Genomic DNA, 21610 nt, shown 5'->3' on the forward strand with positions numbered 1-21610 from the left:
GAATGTTCCAATAATACTGTTTATTCCCTAATCTACTTAAATTTAATTTTAAGCCATTAGGATTTTCTAAATATTCTAAATTCAGCAAATATTTATTAATCATCTACCAAGTGCCACACAATGTATTAGGAATTTGAGTTGTAGAAACAAAAACATGATCTTTTCCCTCACAGAGGCTGACAGAGGATTAAACAAGCAATATATAAAAGAAGTGATCTGCTCTGCCTTGAAGATTAGGGAAGGTTTCAGGTAGGAGATGAAACTTCATCTGAGACCTAAAACAAGCCAGGCAGACAAGCGAGGGAAGATACTCAAATGAAGGACACGGTAGAAACCAAGACAGAGGGGAAGAGACTGCTCAGCACCTACTGGGACTTGTAAATTCTTCATGGTTAAGGTAGGGGGACAGGCAAAGTACAGATGTGACTTGACAGAGACAGAAGACAGGTCAAGTAGGGGTTTGTGCCCCAGTTAGGTTTTGTAAAAGTCTCAATCCAACAGAAAATGAGTACCAACATATTCCTTGGATTGTATTCATCTGCAATCCAATCTAATGAACCCCCTCCCTGAAATATGGAGGGAATAATATCTAAGTCCTTTCAGCCTCCTGCAGCTAGCTACATTTTTCGAAAATAATCACTAGAGCATTAAGCAGTAATAAGATTCAACAGAAGTACATGCACTACACCATTTCTGTTTACCAAGCTTCCCTTGAGTTCAGTTGAAATAAAGCAAATCAACTATTTGAAGAAGTTGACTTAGCATTAAAACCACAAGGTAACATTTTGGACTGCAATGAACAGATTTTTGATAACTAATGATTTTTTTACTATAAACACAGAAATCTGTGTAGTTTAGAAAAGTTCTATTTTAAGTGATTATTTTAATGTTCTTGAAATAACCAAGTATTTTTACAAAAATTTTTAAATGTTATTTCCCACTGGGATGCCAATTCAAGTCTTTTGAGAACTCTCTGCCTCAGAATGCTATGAAGTCATTTTTCTAACTAGAAGATTTAATAAAGCCTTAATTTATTTACCAGAAAGCCAGAAATGTTTTCCTAATTTCAAACACTCACCAAAAACTAACATTTTCAAACAATTATATTTTGTCACAGTGAAGCACAAGTGCACAAAGATAAACAAAATAACATTGTTCTGCTTTTCCTCTAAAGAGCTGTATTTCTCAGAAGATACAGTTTTTGTCAGTGTAAGTAAAAGTGACTGTTTTCAGATTAAGCAGCTGGCATGTAATCAATAGTTATTACTGGCCTTCTGGACATTCCACATATCCAAATACTAATTCTGAGTATGGGTTCTGCTATTATCTCTCCAGGGCAAGAAGACTAAAAGGCTCAAATGTGCTTCTTTTGACAAAAGATTAAAAAAAAAATTAAAACAGTAGTCTATTTTAAAATGGTACAAACAATTCAATTTTCTACCTTCCAAAAACTGTTAATTGCATTTCAGTGTCTTATTAGCTACCTTGAGTCACAAACCACTTGGGATAGTTTGCGTAGAAAATCTGTCATCTCCTTTATTGTAACATAGAGCTTTCACTCTTTTACTTTTAAGAGGGAATAAGAGAAGTTTAGGTTTCTTTAATTATAGCATAATGTTCTTCAAAAAAAGTCTAAAGATTTATAATAAGTAAACCTTGAAATACCCACCACCATTAATCATTTGAAGAATCTTGAGAGAATTATATTTTTTACTTCTTTTCTCTTCTGCTATCTACAATGGAAAGGGCTCGTTTCACCAAAGAAAGCTCTGTAAGATGGTGCCAATTCTCATTTGTCTGAGATAATTTGGGTTTCACTTTGGATAGGAGGCATAGCAAAAAAACCACTTTGTAACTATTCTCAATATACTGTAGCATACGGTATGGTGCTGAATTAAGCTTTTGTCAGTATTCAGTCCTAGCACGCTACATCAGGAATAAGAAAATGAGCTCTTTTTCCAACTATTTTCTTAAGTCAATTTATTCATAAAAAATTGTGGCTACACATGAATGAACCACTACTGAGTATCCACAAAGAGCTATTAATTTGCAATTCAGAAAAGAAGTACCATATATAAATTGTAAATGATTGGTTTCTGTAACACACTTACTACAAAACTTAATCATCAATTTGGAAGTCAGAAAAGTACAGTCATGGATTTCTGATCTGAAGATTATAGCTAATAAAGCTAATAGCCTGTTTACCAGTGATCACCATTAGAAAAGAAATTTTCTTTGGAATGAGATTCCAGTTGTTTTCCCAGTAATCATGATGACTTTATCCACTCACCCTACCTTGACAGGTGATCTGTAATTCATAAGCTTGTGTATTTATGAAACTTATTTTGTATACATTATACACTGGCATGATAACACTGTCCTTTATAAGCCAAATTAAAAATTTTACACATCAGTTGACATGAGTTACGATATCACAGTGTGACTTATCAGCCAATGATTAGTTTCTGAAAGGTGAGAACTGAATACATGTGTTAATTTGACTGGGCTAAGAGATGTCCAGAGAGCTGGTAAAATATTTAGGCAGGTGTCTGTGAGGGGGGTTTTTGAAATGTTTATCATTTCATTCAGTAGACTGAGGAAAGACGATCCACCCTCAACAATGTGAATAGGAATCATCAAATTCCTAGAGGTTCCAAACAGAACAAAAGATGAAGGGAAGGGTGAATTCCCTCTCTCTGTTCTTGACATCCACATTCTCCTGCCCTTAAACTTCAGAGCTCTTAGTTCTTGGGTCTCTGGACTCTAGGATTATACCATCAGATCCCCTGGTTCTCTGGCTTTCAGACCCTAACTGAATTACACCACTGGTTTTCCTAGTTATCCAGCTTGCAGACAGTAGATTACAGGACCTCTCAGCCTAGTACAGTCAGCACCTTTGCCAGCTTTACCCTTATTCTATTTTATACCAATAATGAAAGAATCAATAAAACATTGATGGTTAATAACTACTGCTTAGTCACTGTGTGCAAGGCATTGTCTGACAAGCATTCAACACTGATTATTTCATTTGATCCTTGTAACAATTCTAGGAACATTTATAATTATATTTTACAGATAAAGAAATTGAGGCACACAGATAAAAATAACTTGTCTAAGATCACACTACTATAAATGATAAAGATGTGATTCAAATGTATGCAATCTGTTTCCAGATCTTGAATACAACTAATATGTCTCCCTCAGTAAATTAATGTCTTGTAAATTTAATATAACTGAAATAAATCATTAGAAATAATATGAGTAAGAAATCTTTCACTTTAAATGTCTATAATATATTCTGTTGTATATTTGTGAAGGAAAATTAACGAAGTTAAAGAATATGTACAGAATAGAACTTTATCCATTAAGACTGTCTACACAATGAGTTATATAAGAAAGATTTTAACGTTTTTTTTCTAAGATTAGAATCCTAAATTAAAACGTTTTTACATATTCTTTATGTGCAAGTGCTTTTAAAGAATACATTATACACACAAGTAGAAGACTTACTATACTACATAGTTTAACAAACTTTCATTGCTCTCCTACTATGCACTATAATACAAATTAGATATTTAAATATAGTTAAAACATGAATTCTAAACACAGTAAGCCTGCATATAAGTGAAATATATATAACAGAAAACAACAATGTGATAAAGAGATATAAAGGCACATTGAGCTGGAATGATTTGTTCTGCCCGAGGGAGGGGAGAAAGAAAAGTAAGGCTTCCAGAAGAGGTAATGGTCTCAGTTAGCACTTAAATGAAATGGCCAGAAATACAGGCGATAAAGGTCATCTTAGAGATCTTGGACAGAGAAAACAGTATGTGTGAAGGCACAAAAACACAGCAAGTTGAGAGATTTCAGTAGGTGATATGGCTACAGCACAAAATTCAAGACAGGAAGTGGAAAGTGATGAGCTGGAATATTAGCTAAATCAGGAAATTCCATTAGAAATACTCAGACATGTATGTGATGAGGATCCACTGAAGGGATCGGAGGACAAACAAGCCCTCCTATCCATTCCTGAGTTGGGTTTTAACCCCCAAAATAATTATTTAATGACAGTATTTCCCTAAATGTTGTAGTGCAACACCTCCCATCACCACCTAAAAAGAAAGTTACTTTAAAAAAATAAAAGGTATTTTAGTTTTGAATTACCAAAGACTGGACTAAGACAAATATTACATACCTTAATGATGCAATAAACCTTGAAATCAGCAGAATTAGCTTACTTTCCATTTCTTAGTGGCATGAAATTATCAAATATTAATATAATTTTTATTATTAATATAATATTTTAAAAAATATAATCATTTTTGTTGGAACAATCTGTAATTATTATAATTTAGTTCTAGATCAAATCTTAAAACAGTTTAAATTCAAACTACTATAAAAGCATAACAATTAGAAAGAGAAGGAAATCTAACACATTTGACTTCAAGCTCTATTTCCCATTTAAAGGCAATCGAGAGTTTAAATTTGGAACTAATATACAATATAAAAACATTTATTATTTACAAAGTGCTCTACATTTGCAAACTCCTTTACAGTTATTATTTTATTCATTTAAAAAGTTTATTATGGAAGTGTAATTTCTTTCATGAAATGAAAGGAGCAGAGACAAAAAGGCAGGCACAGCAGGAGTCAGAGTAGCCTTACTTAACAGATAAATCATCTAAGATCAAGCATGGAAAGTACATGAAATGATATCCCACGTCTCTTCTCTAAACATGTAAGACACTCAAGTTTGAGATGGTTCAATAAAAGTAACAGGCCTCAATCTGGCTCGCCTTACAAGGAGACAATCCAAAAGCAGATTTTTAAAGATAGTATTAAAAAACAAAAAAACAAAATAAATAAAAAAACAAAAAACAAACCTTAAAATCTCACATCTTTAGAGCTGAATTGATGATAGTGAGGGAAGTCCTATGGCAAACTTTAACTATTTGAAATGCCAGCGTAACCCACTTCATGGAGACAAACTTTATACATGTGACAGCCAGCTTATTACAAAAGAGAATCCCAGCATCAACAAAGATATAGATACAGAAGTTGTAATCATACTGGAGGGTGAAGACATAAAGACTAACATTTCCATTTCTAGGTTAGATCAAGCAAGACCACTATTAAACCACAGTTTAAGATGCCCAATAACCACATGAAAAGTCTTAGAATGAATAGTTATTAGGTAAAACTGCGAATCATAAAACTGATGGTGTTTTCCTCTTTGTACTGGCAGCTAAAAGCTTAAATTTTATAGCAAATGAATAAAAGTTAAGTAAACTCATTCTTGTCTTTCCTTTCATTGTCTCATTTTGTTTCTGTCCTTACTCCTTTATTTAATCTGAATGAATTGTGTAAACTTTCTTAAATCCTTTCTGAAACAAGAGAGAATTTAAACTAGCTGGCTAAACAAACAGTAACCAAAAAATGAAAACAGAAACATTACCTTTTCATCAAAATTACAATCAAGTCTTCTAATTAACACGATGAAAGTGCCAGATGAATTATCTCTTACTGGCGGAGGCACTATGGGTTCACAGGCATTCTCTGGTTTTGAGTTAATCAAAAAACCCTAAAAAAAGAATTAGCAGTAAGTTTTCTGTTAAACTAAAAATAAAAAAAAAAGAATTCAACGTACTTCTATAAACACCTTTTGAATTTGCTCCCCACATTTTGCATTACGCTAGATGAATTATCTGGCAACTACAACAGTTTCTACCTGCAAACTGCTCACAACCTCAGAACTACTAAAGTAGTATTTGGTTTCCTAAGCATTTTTTAAAATTCCATTTTTACTATTAAACATAAAAAAAAATAATGGACACATAAGTCCATCACCCCAGAGACAACCACTGTTAGTATGTTGATATATTTTCCAACAATGATTCACATTTCTAAATCAAGTGAATACTTTTTAAAAAGTTAACTATTGATTTTCTTTCATCAAACAATGAAAATGCACAGCATTTCTAGGAATTTATTCTATAGAATCACTAGTCTGGGTATATAAAGGTGTATGTAGCAAGATGTTCCCTCTTACATTGCTTTTAACCAGAAATTATGCACATCAATATGGCAGCCATTTAAGAAATTATAATATATTCTTTCAGTGGAAAATAATAGAATCACTAAAAGGAATAAGATAAATCTATACATATTAAACTGAAAAGGCATTCACAAAATAACTACCAATTTAAAAAAAAAAACAGCAAGTTGCTCTCCCAAAAATACAGAATGGTTTGACATCTAAAATGTATTAATATAAAATGCTATATTAATAGTTTAAAACAGAAAAACCAAAATAATAGATATAAAACACTGAATAAACACATAAAGATATTATCAAAGTCTTCAAATTCATTTATAAGAAGTGAGTAATTTTATAACTTTATCAACAAAGGTCCGTCTAGTCAAAGCTATGGTTTTTCCAGTAGTCATGTACGGATGTGAGAGTTGGACCATAAAGAAAACTGAGCGCTGAAGAACTGATGCTTTTGAACTGTGGTATTGGAGAAGACTCTTGAGAGACCCTTGGACTGCAAGGAGATCCAACCAGTCCATCCTAAAGGAAATCAGTCCTGAATATTCACTGGAAGGACTGATGCCGAAGCTGAAACTCCAATACTTTGGCCACCTGATGCGAAGAACTGACTCATTTGAAAAGACCCTGATGCTGCGAAAGACTGAAGGCAGGAGGAGAAGGGACAACAGAGGATTAGATAGTTGGATGGCATCACTGATGCAATGGACATGAGTTTGAGTAGGCTCCGGGCGTTGGTGACGGACAGGGAGGCCTGGCGTGCTACAGTCCATGGGGTCTCAGAGTTGGACACGACTAAGCGACTGAACTGAATAATCAAGGCTATGATACAGTGTCTTAAAACAGTCCTGTATGGTACATGAACTGGTTGCACCAACCATCTATTCTACAGGATTTGGTAACTTCTCCTGACTTAAATGAATTGCCTGGCTTGTGAGAGAATGTTTTTGCACATGTTTCAGGAATAAAATACAGCATACCTTCACTTACTCAAAGAATAACTCCCTTTCTTGACTCCATAAAGCACTTGGTTTTTACTTTGCAAGGAAACAGAACTGTGGTTATCCTCCCAACAAAGAATACTTACTTCATTCATATTAAATTTGCTCCCTGCTGCCTTTCCTGTGCCTTTCTGCACACAAACTAACTTTATGTCTTAAAACCAAATCACATACCACAGTTCTTTTCAAGACACTTATAACAGCAATTAAACTCAAGCCATGTGGCGGCAAGGGGGTATATAACTCAACTGAAGTGAAGACAATATGAACAGCTATGACCAAATTTCCTGTGAGGACAACTCCATCATGATCGCCATCTAGCGGATAACAGTGAAAGACACATCCCAATTTCAGATACGTTAAAACATGGGGTAATAAAGTGTTATCTTGGAATCAATACGGGGCTTAGAATCTTAGAATCAATGTATCAACATGGGACTTCCCTAGTGATCCATACAGTAAAGAGTCTGCCTGCAGTGCGGAAGACCCAGGCTCGATCTCTGGGTCGGGAAGATCCCCTGGAGAAGGAAATGGCAACCCACTCTGGTATCCTTGCTTGGAAAATTCCATGGACGGAGGAGCCTGGCAGGCTACAGTCCACGGTTCGCAAAGAGTTGGAAATGACTGAGCAACTTCACTTTAGAATCAATAAATGTATAGTACGTACAGGAACACAAAAAGGTCTACGAGTGGAACCAGGAAAAGGCTTTTGCTTTTTAATCATTTCTGTATTGATGAATCTGTTATGTATTATTTTGTGTATGTATTATAATGTATATATTATTATTATGTATTATTTTTAGACATAAGATAATTTATAAAACTTAAATACACATAAGCTAAAAATTAAAAAAAAATCTATTTGTATTAACAGAAACTGAAGCCTAAAAAAGAAAAAAAACAGGTTTTTGTTTTGTTTTGTTTGGGGAGGGGGGGCACATGGCTCATGGGATCTTAGTTTCTTAACCAAGGATCAAACCAGAATACCTGGCAGTGAAAGCACACACTGGGCCACCAGGGAATTCCCCAAAACAGGTCTTAAAATTATTGAATATTATTTTTCCTGTGGACTATGCTAAAAACAGTAACTTGATAAAATAGCCTACCAGTTCCTATCCCTCCCCCAGATATGTCACTTAAAACAGTGAAAATTTATTTTGTTTCATCCACAAAGTCTACAAGGCAGTGTAATGGAGTTTGCCAATTAATTTAGCAGAACTCTCTAGTCCTTTAAAGAGTGGCCAAGAAGGTGCTGCTTTATTCCAGGTCCACATGCCTCAAGTTTCCCTCTACAGCCAATTCCTTTTTATTAAAAGGATGCTTGCTCTGTGATCAAGGATCCTCCTTATCCTTATTTACTGATGGGGCAGTTTACACCAATATGTAGGAAGCCCAAGAAAACTACCAATGTCGAGGAGACTCAGAGGGGATGCCCATCTTTCTTACCATTGTTGCTGTAATTCTCTGATGATGAAACAAGGAGTCAGGACAAAAATAGTGCATTCAGACTGGCACCTCAGTATCATCAAATGTATAACAGAATAGGTTTGTGGTATATATATTTATGGATTTTTTAAAAAGCTTTTATGGCAATACATGAAGCAGAGTGCACAAAAGATGGTTTTTCAGCTTGATGAGTGTTCCCAAACTGAACATACCTGTATCAGGAAACAGGTATTAACAGCACTCCATGAGCTCCCTTCATCATCCCTGTCAGTCACTACCCGTCCCCCCAACCAATCAGCAATGTCACTACATGGACTTTGAAGAGCTTAGATCAGATTTTGCCTAATTTTATACTTAACATAAGCAGAACCAGACATACAGCAGATTCTCTTTTAGACTTCTTTCTCTCAGTACTGTATTTCTCAGACTCATTCCTGCTCTTCAGCAACCATATTGTTAAGATGTATTTGGCAGATCTTACATTTTCATTTCTCTATAGTATTACATGGTATGAATATACCAAAATGTATTCTACTGATGAGCATTCGGGTAATTTATAGTAGGCACTATTACAAACAGTGCTGTTATAAACTTTCCAGTACAAGTACTTTCATGAACACATGCGCATGATGTTTATGTACAAAGAAGAACCATAGGATATCAAGCTGGATCACAGTTTCAAGCTTTAGTAAATACCACCAAGTAATTCAGTTTTCCAAAGTGGTCTGAGTTACCATGTTTTAACTGGAATATTCAAATAACCTAAACTTAAAAATCATACTGAATATAATTTTGTTTTAACACTTTCAAAGTATTTAGAACTGTGAAACTGCAGGGTAAGTGTTATGAGAGAATTACTTTGGCTGATAAATTACACTGTTAATGAAGTAAAAAAGAGACGGATAATTTTAAAAAATGGTTTTATTTAAAAGACTGTTTCAGGCTGAAAAGCCTTAGACTTTCCTCCCTTCAGTTTGAATGGCAACCATACAATGAACAAAATTAAGAAGAGTATGTGTGTGTGCTCAGTATCTTTAGTCATGTCTAGCTCTTTGCGACCCTATGGACTGTAGTCCACCAGGTTCCTCTGTCCATGGGATTTTTCAGGCAAGAATACTGGAGTGGGTTGCCATGCCCTCCTCCAGGGAATCTTCTTGACCTAGGTTAAGGAGAGTATATGCAATGATAATGTCAACAAAAATGCTGAAAGCAAGGGAACAGAGCATCATTCCCTTTGTAAGAATATAAAAGTAAAAGCATGAAGAAAAAAAAGTGGTGAGCTGTTTTGTTAGTGAATACCTGAGGTTATTAATAATTAACAACTGCAGTAATAGCAGGCAGTTAACATTCGTTGAGCCATGGCGCTGAGCACTGTGTGTCATGCACTATGCCCTTTAAATGCCCTAATTCATTTAATCTTTTCAATAACCCTATGAGGTAACTCCTATTGTTAGATCCCTATTGTAAAGAGGAGGAAACTGAGTCTCAAAAGAGTTAGGTAACTTGTCTAAGGTTACACAGAGCAGGCATGTAATCCCAGGAAGTCTGGCTCCGGACCCTACATTCTCAACCACTCTGCCATACCCCCACTGCTGGACAGAAAAAAAAAAAAACCAGGTGAAGAACAAAATGGGCAATAAGAAGAGAAAGGCACATTTACAAAAATGAACAAATCGTTCATCTAAAAGGCAGTTAAGGTTGATTCCAAAATTTAATACAACCATTTCAAATCATAAAGATGTCAATAGAACCTGTCATAACTTTTACATTCAAACACAGACAAAAAGAGTCACACTGATCAATCAGACTTTATCAGCTAACATTTTCCTAATGTGTGACAGATTAATTTGTTTCTAGGATGTTAAAAAGATCCACTGCCATTTTCTCTAATGCTTTGTTAGACCATTCTTCTAAAATCTACCAGTAACTTTCACATACAAGGTACATTTAATTCCCTTTTCACAAATTGCTGGAGATTACTCTCCTCTTAGGCAGTAAAACACCCCTTAACCATTACTCATTAAGTTCAATAAGATAAAACAAAATAAAAACAACATGAAGTACAAATGCACAGATCAGAGATAATTATTCTATGTGAGGCAGTAACAGAAAAGGTGATGTTTGACTTGGTTCTTAAACTTTACTATAGTTCAGTCTGGTGCCCAAACCTAATATACTACTATAAGTGATCTGACCAATACAACAACAGACAGGAAATATCACACTAAATTTAACCTTTTCTAGATACTATATGTCAATTGATGTGCCATAAAACCAAATTAGGTTTCTGACAAACACATTACAGTCCTTTCAACAAAATTTTGACATGCTGCTACTAAGCTATATTTCTTCTCTTTTCAGAACCTATCTTTTAAGACTTAAGGGCAGATTTAATTCTAGTATCAAATTTAATTCTTAAAAATAACAACATAATATATAAAAATGTAAAGACTGTTGCCTTGAGTTTTACTTAACATAGAAGTAGTTATTTGTCAGGATTTTGATTTTGTAACTCTCAAGCTCTATGAGGAAAAGTCACCTGGTACATGCTTCTCATTCAGCATGCAGAGATATTGCTTCACTCAGGGGGTGTATTTTGACATTTTAGAAAACAAAATCACTGCACCCTCTGGTGGACAATGCTTTTTAGTTAGTAATAGGCTGCATACTATTTCACCAGAATACCCACTCATACCATTATCATTCTTAAGAAAAATTAAAAATTGTCACTTCAGTCTGAACAAACAGAGGTTTACATGGTGGAGTTAGTGGTAAACAATCCACTTGCCAATGCAGGAGACATACTGAGACACAGGTTTGATCCCTAGGTCAGGAAGATCCCCTGGAGGAGGACACGGCAATCGCTTAAGTATTCTCGCCTGGAGAACCTCCATGGACAGAGAAGCCTTGCTGGCTGTAGTCCACAGAGTCACAGACTTGGACATGACGGAAGTGACTTTAGTACACATACGGTGAATCAACAAAGTGGAAAATTAAAAGCTCAAAAGACTGGTACACTTGCAGGACTTGATATATCCAACAAGATGGTTTCTTTAAAACTGAGGAATTTTAAGTGAATTGAGCTTACACTGTAATTATATGTCCTTTAGGACAGTCTTCTATATTGCCATATAATCAATACACATCAGTAAGGAATATTTATTCATATTTTATAGTCCGTAGTACTTGGCAAATCCTCTAAGAACATAAAAGCTTTAAATGTGTTAATCAATTACACAGTTCTTAACAAAATCTTTGATAACAAAAAGTTCAGAAACAAATACAGAAAGTAAATCTGTGAAAACTTAAAAGACAGCAAAGAAATTCTCCTTCAGTTTTACAAACCAAAGTGAATCCTGAGTAATATGTCATCATAACTGTTTACAATTTGTCATTATCACAAGTCAGTCATGTGCTCAGTATCTAAGTCATGTCCGACTCTTTACAACCCTATGGGCTGTGGCCTGCCAAGCTCCTCTTTCTATGGGATTTCCCACACAAGAATACTGGAGTGGGTAGTCATTTCCTTCTACAATAACTCAGTTATAGTTGAGCACAATCTAGTTAACTAAAGTTGAATATAATCTGGTTATCAGGCTGATTAAGGGGGTCAGAACTTAAAATTACTGATAGCAATGGTCAGATCCTAACTACTGAAATTGTCTCAGTATACAGTATTCAAAGAGAATGGTGAATAGCAGGAAGGGGTGGTGCAGGTACACAGATAAAATTAAGGAGAACAATACAAAATAATAAGTGTTGGTATTGGTATTGGATTTTTGGTTAACTTCAAAGATGATGATCACCGATTTCTTTATTAAATGAAATAAAAAATACAGTTAAGTATGGGAAAAAATAAATTATTTCACCATGGCAAACTCTAATTTAAAGAAGCTTGATACTATCAATCTCTCCAAAGTGGTCAGAAGTTCATATACCAGCCATACACAAGAATACTTGGTTTCCCATTTCCTTGTCAGCCATTGATAAGACTTTTTTTTTCCCCACTGATTTGATGACTGTGAAACAACCTTTAATTATACTGTACGCAAGGAGATAATTTTAAGGCTACTCAGTGTAACACTATAATAGCTAAAAACGGGAATCTTACATATCTACCAACAAAAGAATAAAAAAATAAATTATAGCATAGTCATAAAATGAAGTACTATTCTTTGAAATGAATTAAGACTATATAATAACATGAATTTCAAATACATTGTAGGATGAAAAAGGCAAGTTTAAAAGCCTCATGAAACATATAAAAGCACGCACAACAGTGTTTATAAGGTAACATGTTTTATGACATTAAATGGGAAATATAAATTTCAGGGTAATTATTATCTATGAGAGGGAAGATAAGGGAACCTAATTGGGAGCATAGAAAGAATGTTTCAGTGGTATTGGTAACACTTTATTTCTTCTTTAAAAAATGGTAAACTATTCGCATCTAAGTAGTAGGTATATTGGATATTCTGTTGTTTCCCTACTCTGTTTCCAATATTTCATAATTTTTAAAATTAAGAGCAACCTAAATGTATTATGACACAAGGGATTGGTACATTATGGTATAATTCCAGTACTGCAATAAATTACAGAATTTCTAGTGATGCTATGAATACATATATTTTTACATGAAAAGATACCCATGATATTGGGTATGTTATGATATTGCCAAATTTTAAGAAGTTGCAAAGTAATATATACAAATGGATGATTTTCAAATTCTTCTTTTCACATCCTACATCATCTTAATTTGTATAGTGACCATATATTAACTCTTATAACCAGAAAAATAGGTTTTCATGGGCAAAGGAATAAAAAAGTACTTTTTAGGTAATTACCAATTTTTACCATATCAAATTGATAAAGCCAGCAAGAAAATCTAATGAAAACTACTAAGTGAACGACAACAGAAATGCCCAGCAGTGAAGCAGGGATGCATGTAGGCTGACTACGTTGATTTACAGTATCAGAACCTAAGCCTCCTTTCACTTCCAAGGTGGCAAGAGAACAAACAGGACAATGCGAGTGGGTCCAAGGATGGTGGAAGAGACGAGGGCCCAAACTGTGGAACAAGGGAAAGGAACCAAGGTTGGATTTTAGGAATTCCACATAAGATGGGTGAGATGCCATGGATTTTCTCATGCACTCTTTTCAGGCCCTCCCTTTTATGCTCTCTCCCAGCTGCCCCACATCTAAGTGATAAGCTACCATAATGAAATAATTCTTCATTATTTTCTATCTCTAACGAGATTCTATATTCCTTGATTCAGTAATACATGAATAAGCAATCATCACCTTTGAAATTAACAGGTAAAGGCTTATTTTATATGTTCAAAAGTCACTGAAGAAGCATTCTTTGAATATGATCAAAGTCTGTACAATTGAAAATGCCTTTGTATTTTAGAATTCTCCTTTTATGTATAGCCAGGTGGTTTTATTCCTTATTTTGATGGCCCTAATTCCTTATTTTTCCTTCAAATAGGAAACTCTGACCTCTGTTTTAGCCAACAAATTGAAGGTGACATTGCAACTGTTCATAGTTCTTAGGAGAGAGGCAGCCATGCACATTCAGCCTTAACCAAGACTTCTTCCTATCACAAAACTGTCAAGTGTCTGGGAAGAAAAACACAGCAGCAGTCCTGAATCTGTCTTGAGTATCTGCTGCAAAGGAAGCAAAGGAAGTCTCAGAAACAACCACACATTTCCTTGCAATATTTGCATTTTCCTTCACAGCAAAAAAACAAAAAACAAAAAACACCCACTCTTTTCTAACCTCATCTTTACATTAAACAAAATGATTTCTTATAAAATAATCCTAAAATTTAACTAGTAAATTTATTTTCAAAGAATAGTATAGTTTGTGAAAAATTAACTGGTAATGATGCTATAAGGCACTAATTTAAGAATAAAGATCAGAAAAAAAAAAAACTAATTGTAAGAGGAAATCCTTTTATTTGTACCTTTGTCTGTCTATGTATGAGGAAAGGCAGTCAAGGACGAATCTGCCTGCCAACATTTTTATCCTCTCTGTCTTCTCATTCACATGAAGAACTTAGGCTGGTATCAGGTTACAAAAACACTGTATACAAACATCATGGTACCAGATTTCCCTGGTGGTCCAGTGACTGAGACTCTGTGCTCCCAGTGCTGGGGGCCCTGGTTCGATTCCTGGCTAGGGCACTAGATCCCACATACTTTAACTAAGAGTTTATCTCTCTCAACTAAGACCTCACGCAGCCAAATAAATAAATATATGTCAAAAAAAAACAAACAAAAAACGATCATGGTAAATCCAGCCCAAAAGGCGTTTTGCTGAAAACAAGATTTGCCATTGACAGGAATACTCAGTTCAGTTCAGTTCAGTCACTCAGTCGAGTCTGACTCTTTGCCACCCCATGAACCGCAGGACTCCAGGCCTCCCTGTTCATCACCAACTCCCAGAATTCACTCAAACTCACATCCATTGAGTCGGTGATGCCATCTAGCCATCTCATCCTCTGTCGTCCCCTTCTCCTCCTGCCCCCAATCCCTCCCAGCGTCAGTCTTTTCCAATGAGTCAACTCTTTGCATGAGGTGGCCAAAGTACTGGAGCTTCAGCTTTAGCATCATTCCCTCCAAAGAGCACCCAGGGCTGATCTCCTTCAGAATGGACTGGTTGGATCTCCGGAAACCCCAAATACTAGGCTTACTTTTCAGAGATAATCTTGATTTGAATTTTTAATAATCATTATTGTTCCCTCTACTTGTCAAGGTACTTCTTAAAAGCAAAGAAACAAGAAACCTAGAAAAGTTTGATCCCCCTGAGACTGGCCTTTGGTGTATAACTGAATTATTCCAATGATACTGATAATATACAGAGAATCTAATCAGAAACTCTGCTAGCATTACTAATCTACATGATAAAATCTTGACTATGCAATAATGATGCTTCAGTAGTTGGGTATTCTTTCAAAAAGGTAAAAATAGGGGCCTATTTTACACTATACAATAAAATAATCCTGGGCAGATTAAAGACCTCCCAAGCATGGAGTGAAGGGCATGGGAAAAATTTACAAATTTTGCAGTAAACAGAGAAAAATATTTCAAGACCTCAGGGTAGGGAAGGATTACTTAAGATACAGAAAACTCAAAACATCAAAAAAGATGTCTACATTAATTTAAACTTAGGCATAATTTTAAAAGACAATTTTAAGTTAAAAAGCACAAAGAAGAAAATATTTATAAGGCAACGTAACTAAAAGATTAAGAAAGCTGAGCGCCGAAGAATTGATGCTTTTGAACTGAGGTGTTGGAGAAGACACTTGAGAGTCCTGTGGACTGCAAGGAGATCCAACCAGTCCATTCTAAAGGAGATCAGCCCTGGGATTTCTTTGGAAGGAATGATGCTAAAGCTGAAACTCCAGTACTTTGGCCACCTCATGCGAAGAGTTGACTCATTGGAAAAGACTCTGATGCTGGGAGGGATTGGGGGCAGGAGGAGAAGGGGATGACAGAGGATGAGATGGTTGGACAGCATCACCAACTCAATGGACATGAGTTTGAGCAAGCTTTGGGAGTTGGTGATGGACAGGGAAGCCTGGAGTGCTGCTGTTCATAGGGTCGCAAAGAGTCGGACACAACTGAGCGACTGGACTAAACTGAACTAAAAGATTAATGTCTGGACTCCTAAAAGTCAATAAAAATAAAAAATTTACAAACCAATACAAAAATGGGTTAAAAAACAGACAAACTAAAAGCCTGCTTGACCAATAATGCTATATCTCACTAATAATTATATAATGCTACATGCAGGTAGACGTAAGAGATGTGGGTTCAATCCCTGGGTCGGGAAGACCTTCAAGAGGAGGGCATGGCGACCCACTCCAGTATTCTTGCCTGGAGAATCCATAGACAGAGGAACCTAGTGGGCTACAGTCCATAGGGTCACAAAGAGTCAGACATGACTGAAGTAACTTAGCACACATACACGCACATCTCACTAATGCTTGCTATCACTAATTATTCAAGAAATCCCATGTAAAAGCAGTAAGATAGCACTTCATACCCCATCAAGTTGGAAATCCTTTAATTCTGATAATAAGTCTTGGCAAGAATATGGCAAAAGAGTAACGCTTACTTGTAAGTTTTTATTTTAGTGAGGCAGGAGAGAGAATGGAATTACAACATCAAACTGAGAGGTTAAAGACTTTCTGCAGTGTCTAGGAACTTCTTGTGAGAATCTAACTCTGGACAATGAACACACCATACAATATGTCATTGTCAGGTCTCTCATAATGTATTCAGACTTAAAGGAACATACTGATGTCATACATCTTCCTTTTGGATCTGAGGCACAGCCAATAAGGTCTCAAAAAAAAAAAGGTTTTCTGTTAAAGGTACTGGCTAAAACAGCCAATTAAAATATATAACCAAAAACAAAGAGTTTCCCCCAGGTAAAAATATCAAATCTTTCTTTTAAAACTTCAACAACACTAACAAGACATATTTTAATTCTTGTAAGATTCACATTTTTACATTAAAGCTAAAATTTTCTTTTGTCCCTATTAGCTTAATTGGTGCATATGTAAATTGAATCAAACAATTTCAATTGATATGTTATATCATACATATCTAAGCTTTTATAAATGGTGGAATTCAGTGATACTATTATAAAATCTACAGAATTTTTTACTATATTTTATACTAATATTTTATACTATTATAAAATATACAGATTCTATCTACAGAACATAAGCCTACAAAAACTATCCCAACCAAACACTCTGGACAAAGCTCAAAAGTAATAATATTTCTCAGCTATGTCTCTTAATGCTATAACCATACAATACTTTTAAATTAACTTGGTTATATTTTTAACACATCTGTTTAATCAGTTTTATAGACATTACACTACTGTGAGCCATGTCCACTTTATCGTCAAGTCCTCCTTGTAAACAATAAGAAGTAGGCTAGCATTTGTGAATTCTGATTCTGGGCAATGGCAAGCCAGTCATGCAACTATAAAAGCTATCCATAATGATCCAACAATTTGCAATTTGTTAGAATACTCTCTTTACTATCACTGTATTTCACCTATTGGGCTTGCCCTATAATTACAGGGTAAAAGCAGGCAGATATTTAACACTATTTTTTTTTCCCCAGGCAATGAATAAACACAGTTGTCAAAATACCTTTTAAACGTAAACTAAATGTACAATGAGCTTCCCCGGTGGTTCAGTGGTAAACAATTAACCTGCTAAAGCAGGAGACTCTGGTTCAGCCCCTAGGTCTGGAAGATCCCCTGGAGAAGAAAATGGCAACCCACTCCAATATTCTTGTCTAGGAAATCCCATGCACAGAGGAGCCTGGAAGGCTATGATCCATGGGGTCGCAAAGAGTCGGACATAACTTTTTGACTAACCAACAAAATTTACAATAGCACAGAAGAGCTACAATAAGACTATGGTTATCAGGAGTTAATGAAACTCTTTAAAACAAGCTTACTAAGCAGAAAGGTTCTTCAGTGAAAAGAGATGGTTGGACTCTTTATGCTGAATGGAAGAAAGGCTGCCAACTCAAAATCACTGATAATCAGAGAAATACAAATTAAAACAAGATAATTCTTTTGCCCATCACATTGGCAAAAGTTTAAAAGACTGATAATATCCAGGATTGGCAAGGGTGTGGGAAAATGGATATTCTCATACCCATCAGTACAGCTTTTTAGAAAAGTAATTTAGTGCATCTAAGAAAATTTTATATATAAATACCCATGCACTCATTTATTACACGTCCAAACCTCTATCTTAGCAAAATAACTGGCTTAGATAAGAAACCAAAATATCTGAATATTTATTAATAGAATATGACTAATAAACGGTGGTCATTCATGTTACAGAATACCAAGCAAGGCTGCGCAAAGATCTCTAAGACATAATGCTAATATGGGGAGGTGGGGGAATCAAATGTGAATACTATAGTGGATACCTTTCTTTCATAGTGCCCATATTTTTTGAAACCACTGTTCCCACACTATGATCCTACCTTCCCAAAGTAGACCAAAACAACAAAAATAACAATAACAACAACTATATTATCCAGCCTCCCTCACAGCCAGGTATTTCGCTAAAGTATTAATATATAGCTAGTAACTGTGTGATCTCAGTTCAGTTGCTCAGTTGGGTCCAACTCTTTGTGACCCCATGAACTGCAACACGCTAGGCTTTCCTGTCCATCACCAACTCCCGGAGCTTGCTCAAACTCATATCCATTGAATTGGTGATGCCATCCAACCATCTCATCCTCTGTCGTCCCCTTCTCCTTCTGCCTTCAATCTTTTCCACCATCACGGTCTTTTCTAACAAGTCAGTTCTTCGCATTAGGTGGACAAAGTATTGGAGTTTCAGCTTCAGCATCAGTCCTTCCAGTGAATATTTGGGACTGATTTCCTTGAATATCTGGTTTGATATTCAAACCTGGTTTGAATTTCCTGCAATTCAAAAGCATCAATTCTTCAGCACTCAGGTTTCTTTATGGTCCGACTCTCACATCCATACACAACTACTGGAAAAACCATAGCTTTGACTAGACGGACCTTCGTCGGCAAAGTAATGCCTCTGCTTTTTAATATGCTGTCTAAGTTTGTCATGGGCTTCCCTGGTGGCTCAGACGTTAAAGCGTCTGCATAGCTTTTCTAGACTGTGTGGTCTAGAGTCTGTCAATTAGAAAAATCCAGGTGATAGATTTGAGGAAACAGTTTGGCAAAGGGTATCTCTTTGACCAGCTTGAGTAGACATAGAAGCAGATTGTTTTAAGACCACAGAAGCTTCTTGGTCAGAGACAAGGGTCTGTGCTTTTCTCTGGCGGTCAGTGGCTGCCATCAATCTTTTATCATGGCAGTTCTACGAGGCACTTCTGGGTTTTATTGCTGAAACAGTCTGGAAACTGCTTCTCCAGGCTACGATACTCTCAACATCTCTATCCCTTCATAAATTCCTTTCTGGATAAATTAGCTAGAATGGGTTTCATTATAAAAATTAAGAAACCTTTCATATACATAATGATAACCACTTATGAACTTTACAAGTTCATAAATGTATGAACTAAAAAACACTACATATTTAGAAAAGGATCTGAAGACTGTGAGAGCACATAACAACCTGATAATGAACTCTAAAGAAGAAATATGTATAGGTGAGGAAGAGGGTACAGCAAAGCTTTTTCCTTTTTCCCTCTACATACCTCTTTTCTGTTTAAATATTTTTACAAAAATAAATAAATAAATAAATAAATATTTTTACAATGACAAACAGTTGTATAATACTAGGATTTTTTAATAATTTAAAATCTTTGAAAAACTTAAAAACTGGTACATCCTACCCAGAGATGCCTGGTATCCTAGTTGAGAATAACATTTTTATGGCACTTAAGTACGGAATTTTAAAAAATTAGAACAAACTGAAAACATTCTGTGGTACATATATACGCAATTTCATGTATTCTCACTTACATAACATAAAAACCTTATATTAGAGCACAGAAAGATTTTTTTAAGCATGACTCCAGAGGTAGAAGAGAAAGATAATAATATGCAACTATAATACACAAATATAACTTCTGAAACTTTAAAGTTAAAAGATGAAGGACAACGATCTGAGGCATATAAGGCAAATAACAGATTAATACTTTCAATATATATTCTTACATAGCAATACGAATGGACATTTTAATTTAAAAATGGGCAAAGTGCATTAGCAAAAATTGGACAAGCTAAATATCCACAGTAAAAAAATTAAACAAAATTATTCAAAAATCCATAGTATTTCATGATATTGCAAAACCATGCAGTCACAGCAAACTAAAAGGCAGATCCTTGTCTATTAGCATGAAAAGATGTTCTAGTTTACAATTAATTAAAAACGGCAGGTAACCAAGTGACATATTTCTATTAGTATTAAACATAGGTTCATTATATGTACATAAATATATATGCACAAATATTCGTACATATATCTCAACAAACACATAGCACATAGAAGAACAGATCTGAAATAGCAAATGCCAAATGCTAATAGCAGCTAGTTCAGAATAATAAAATACAATCACAAGTAATTTTCACTTTCTTTTTCATACCTTGTCAATAGTCTGAGCCCTTTATGAATGAATACATATAGGTTTTATAAGTAACAGTAAGAAATATTTTCATTCTTTAAACAAAGAGCAATAAAGATAACTTTATTAAATATCCTGTAATTTTAATCATATATTACTATTTTCTTACCTTTAAACCTTCAGCTGGAAGTCTATAACCAAACCTTGCTGGAAGGTCATCAAATGTCTGAGATGCATTTTCAAAATTATACTAAATATAAAATTAAAAACAATCAGGTTACAACCAATGTACACATAACATTAAAAACAAAAAGTTTGTTAAATTATTTAAATTGTCATTTCCACGATTCTGATTTACTATCACAGCTTATCACAATTCAACTTTGTAAACGCATATCCACTAAGAAAGGAATATATTGATAAAATTTACTCCACATACAACTGTTTCAATTGATTCTGATTTCATGTAATTATTATTAAACAGAAGCAATAATTCTGTTAACATTTAACTACCTACTGTTTTCCTCACTTTTTCCCCATAGACAATTCCCTAGCAAGGAATTTTTTAGACAGATTATTTTCCAGCAAGAATTCCATTTTATTTTCTCTATATTATAAGGGTCTAGATATAAAGCAAGTGATTTACTGGATTTCTGGATCTAGCTTTGAAAGATGCCTTTTCCCCAGAGAAAGGAGTATCAAACCATCCTTTTAAGACTGCCATTTTTTACGTAATCTGAACACTTTTGTCCAGGACTGAAAATGAAAGATCTAAACTCAATGAAATACATACACACAGAAAGCTGAAGGTATTCAATCTCTTTAATAACTACCCCCCCCATTCCTTATAGATACAGATTCCTATTCTACAGTATTTCAGTCCTCCACCAAAACAGAACAAAACAAGGATCTGCTATACTTTTATAATGAAAGATAACAGTAATGATAATTGTAAAGTGAGCTTACTGTATTATTTAAGATGTTGTGTTCAATGTGCTTTAAGGAAAACAAAAGAAAC

The 21610-nt window shown here is 34.9% G+C and overlaps 1 protein-coding gene across 2 annotated transcripts in view; it reads right to left on the reverse strand.

Annotated features, from left to right (window-relative positions):
- RNF13 (ring finger protein 13) overlaps positions 1 to 21610 on the reverse strand; it is a 129808-nt gene that overhangs the window by 77723 nt on the left and 30475 nt on the right. Inside the window, exons 3-4 of one of the 2 annotated variants that reach the window (XM_055569383.1) lie at positions 20762 to 20842; positions 5456 to 5581 (exon numbers count right to left, since the gene is read on the reverse strand). In XM_055569383.1, coding sequence (XP_055425358.1) covers positions 5456 to 5581; positions 20762 to 20842 — 207 coding nt within the window. Of the gene's footprint in view, positions 1 to 5455; positions 5582 to 20761; positions 20843 to 21610 lie in introns of those variants that run through there. The other variant, XM_055569384.1, reaches the window with a different exon arrangement.

The sequence above is a fragment of the Bubalus kerabau genome, chromosome 2 (assembly GCF_029407905.1).
Source record: "Bubalus kerabau isolate K-KA32 ecotype Philippines breed swamp buffalo chromosome 2, PCC_UOA_SB_1v2, whole genome shotgun sequence".
Taxonomy (NCBI): domain Eukaryota; kingdom Metazoa; phylum Chordata; class Mammalia; order Artiodactyla; family Bovidae; genus Bubalus; species Bubalus kerabau.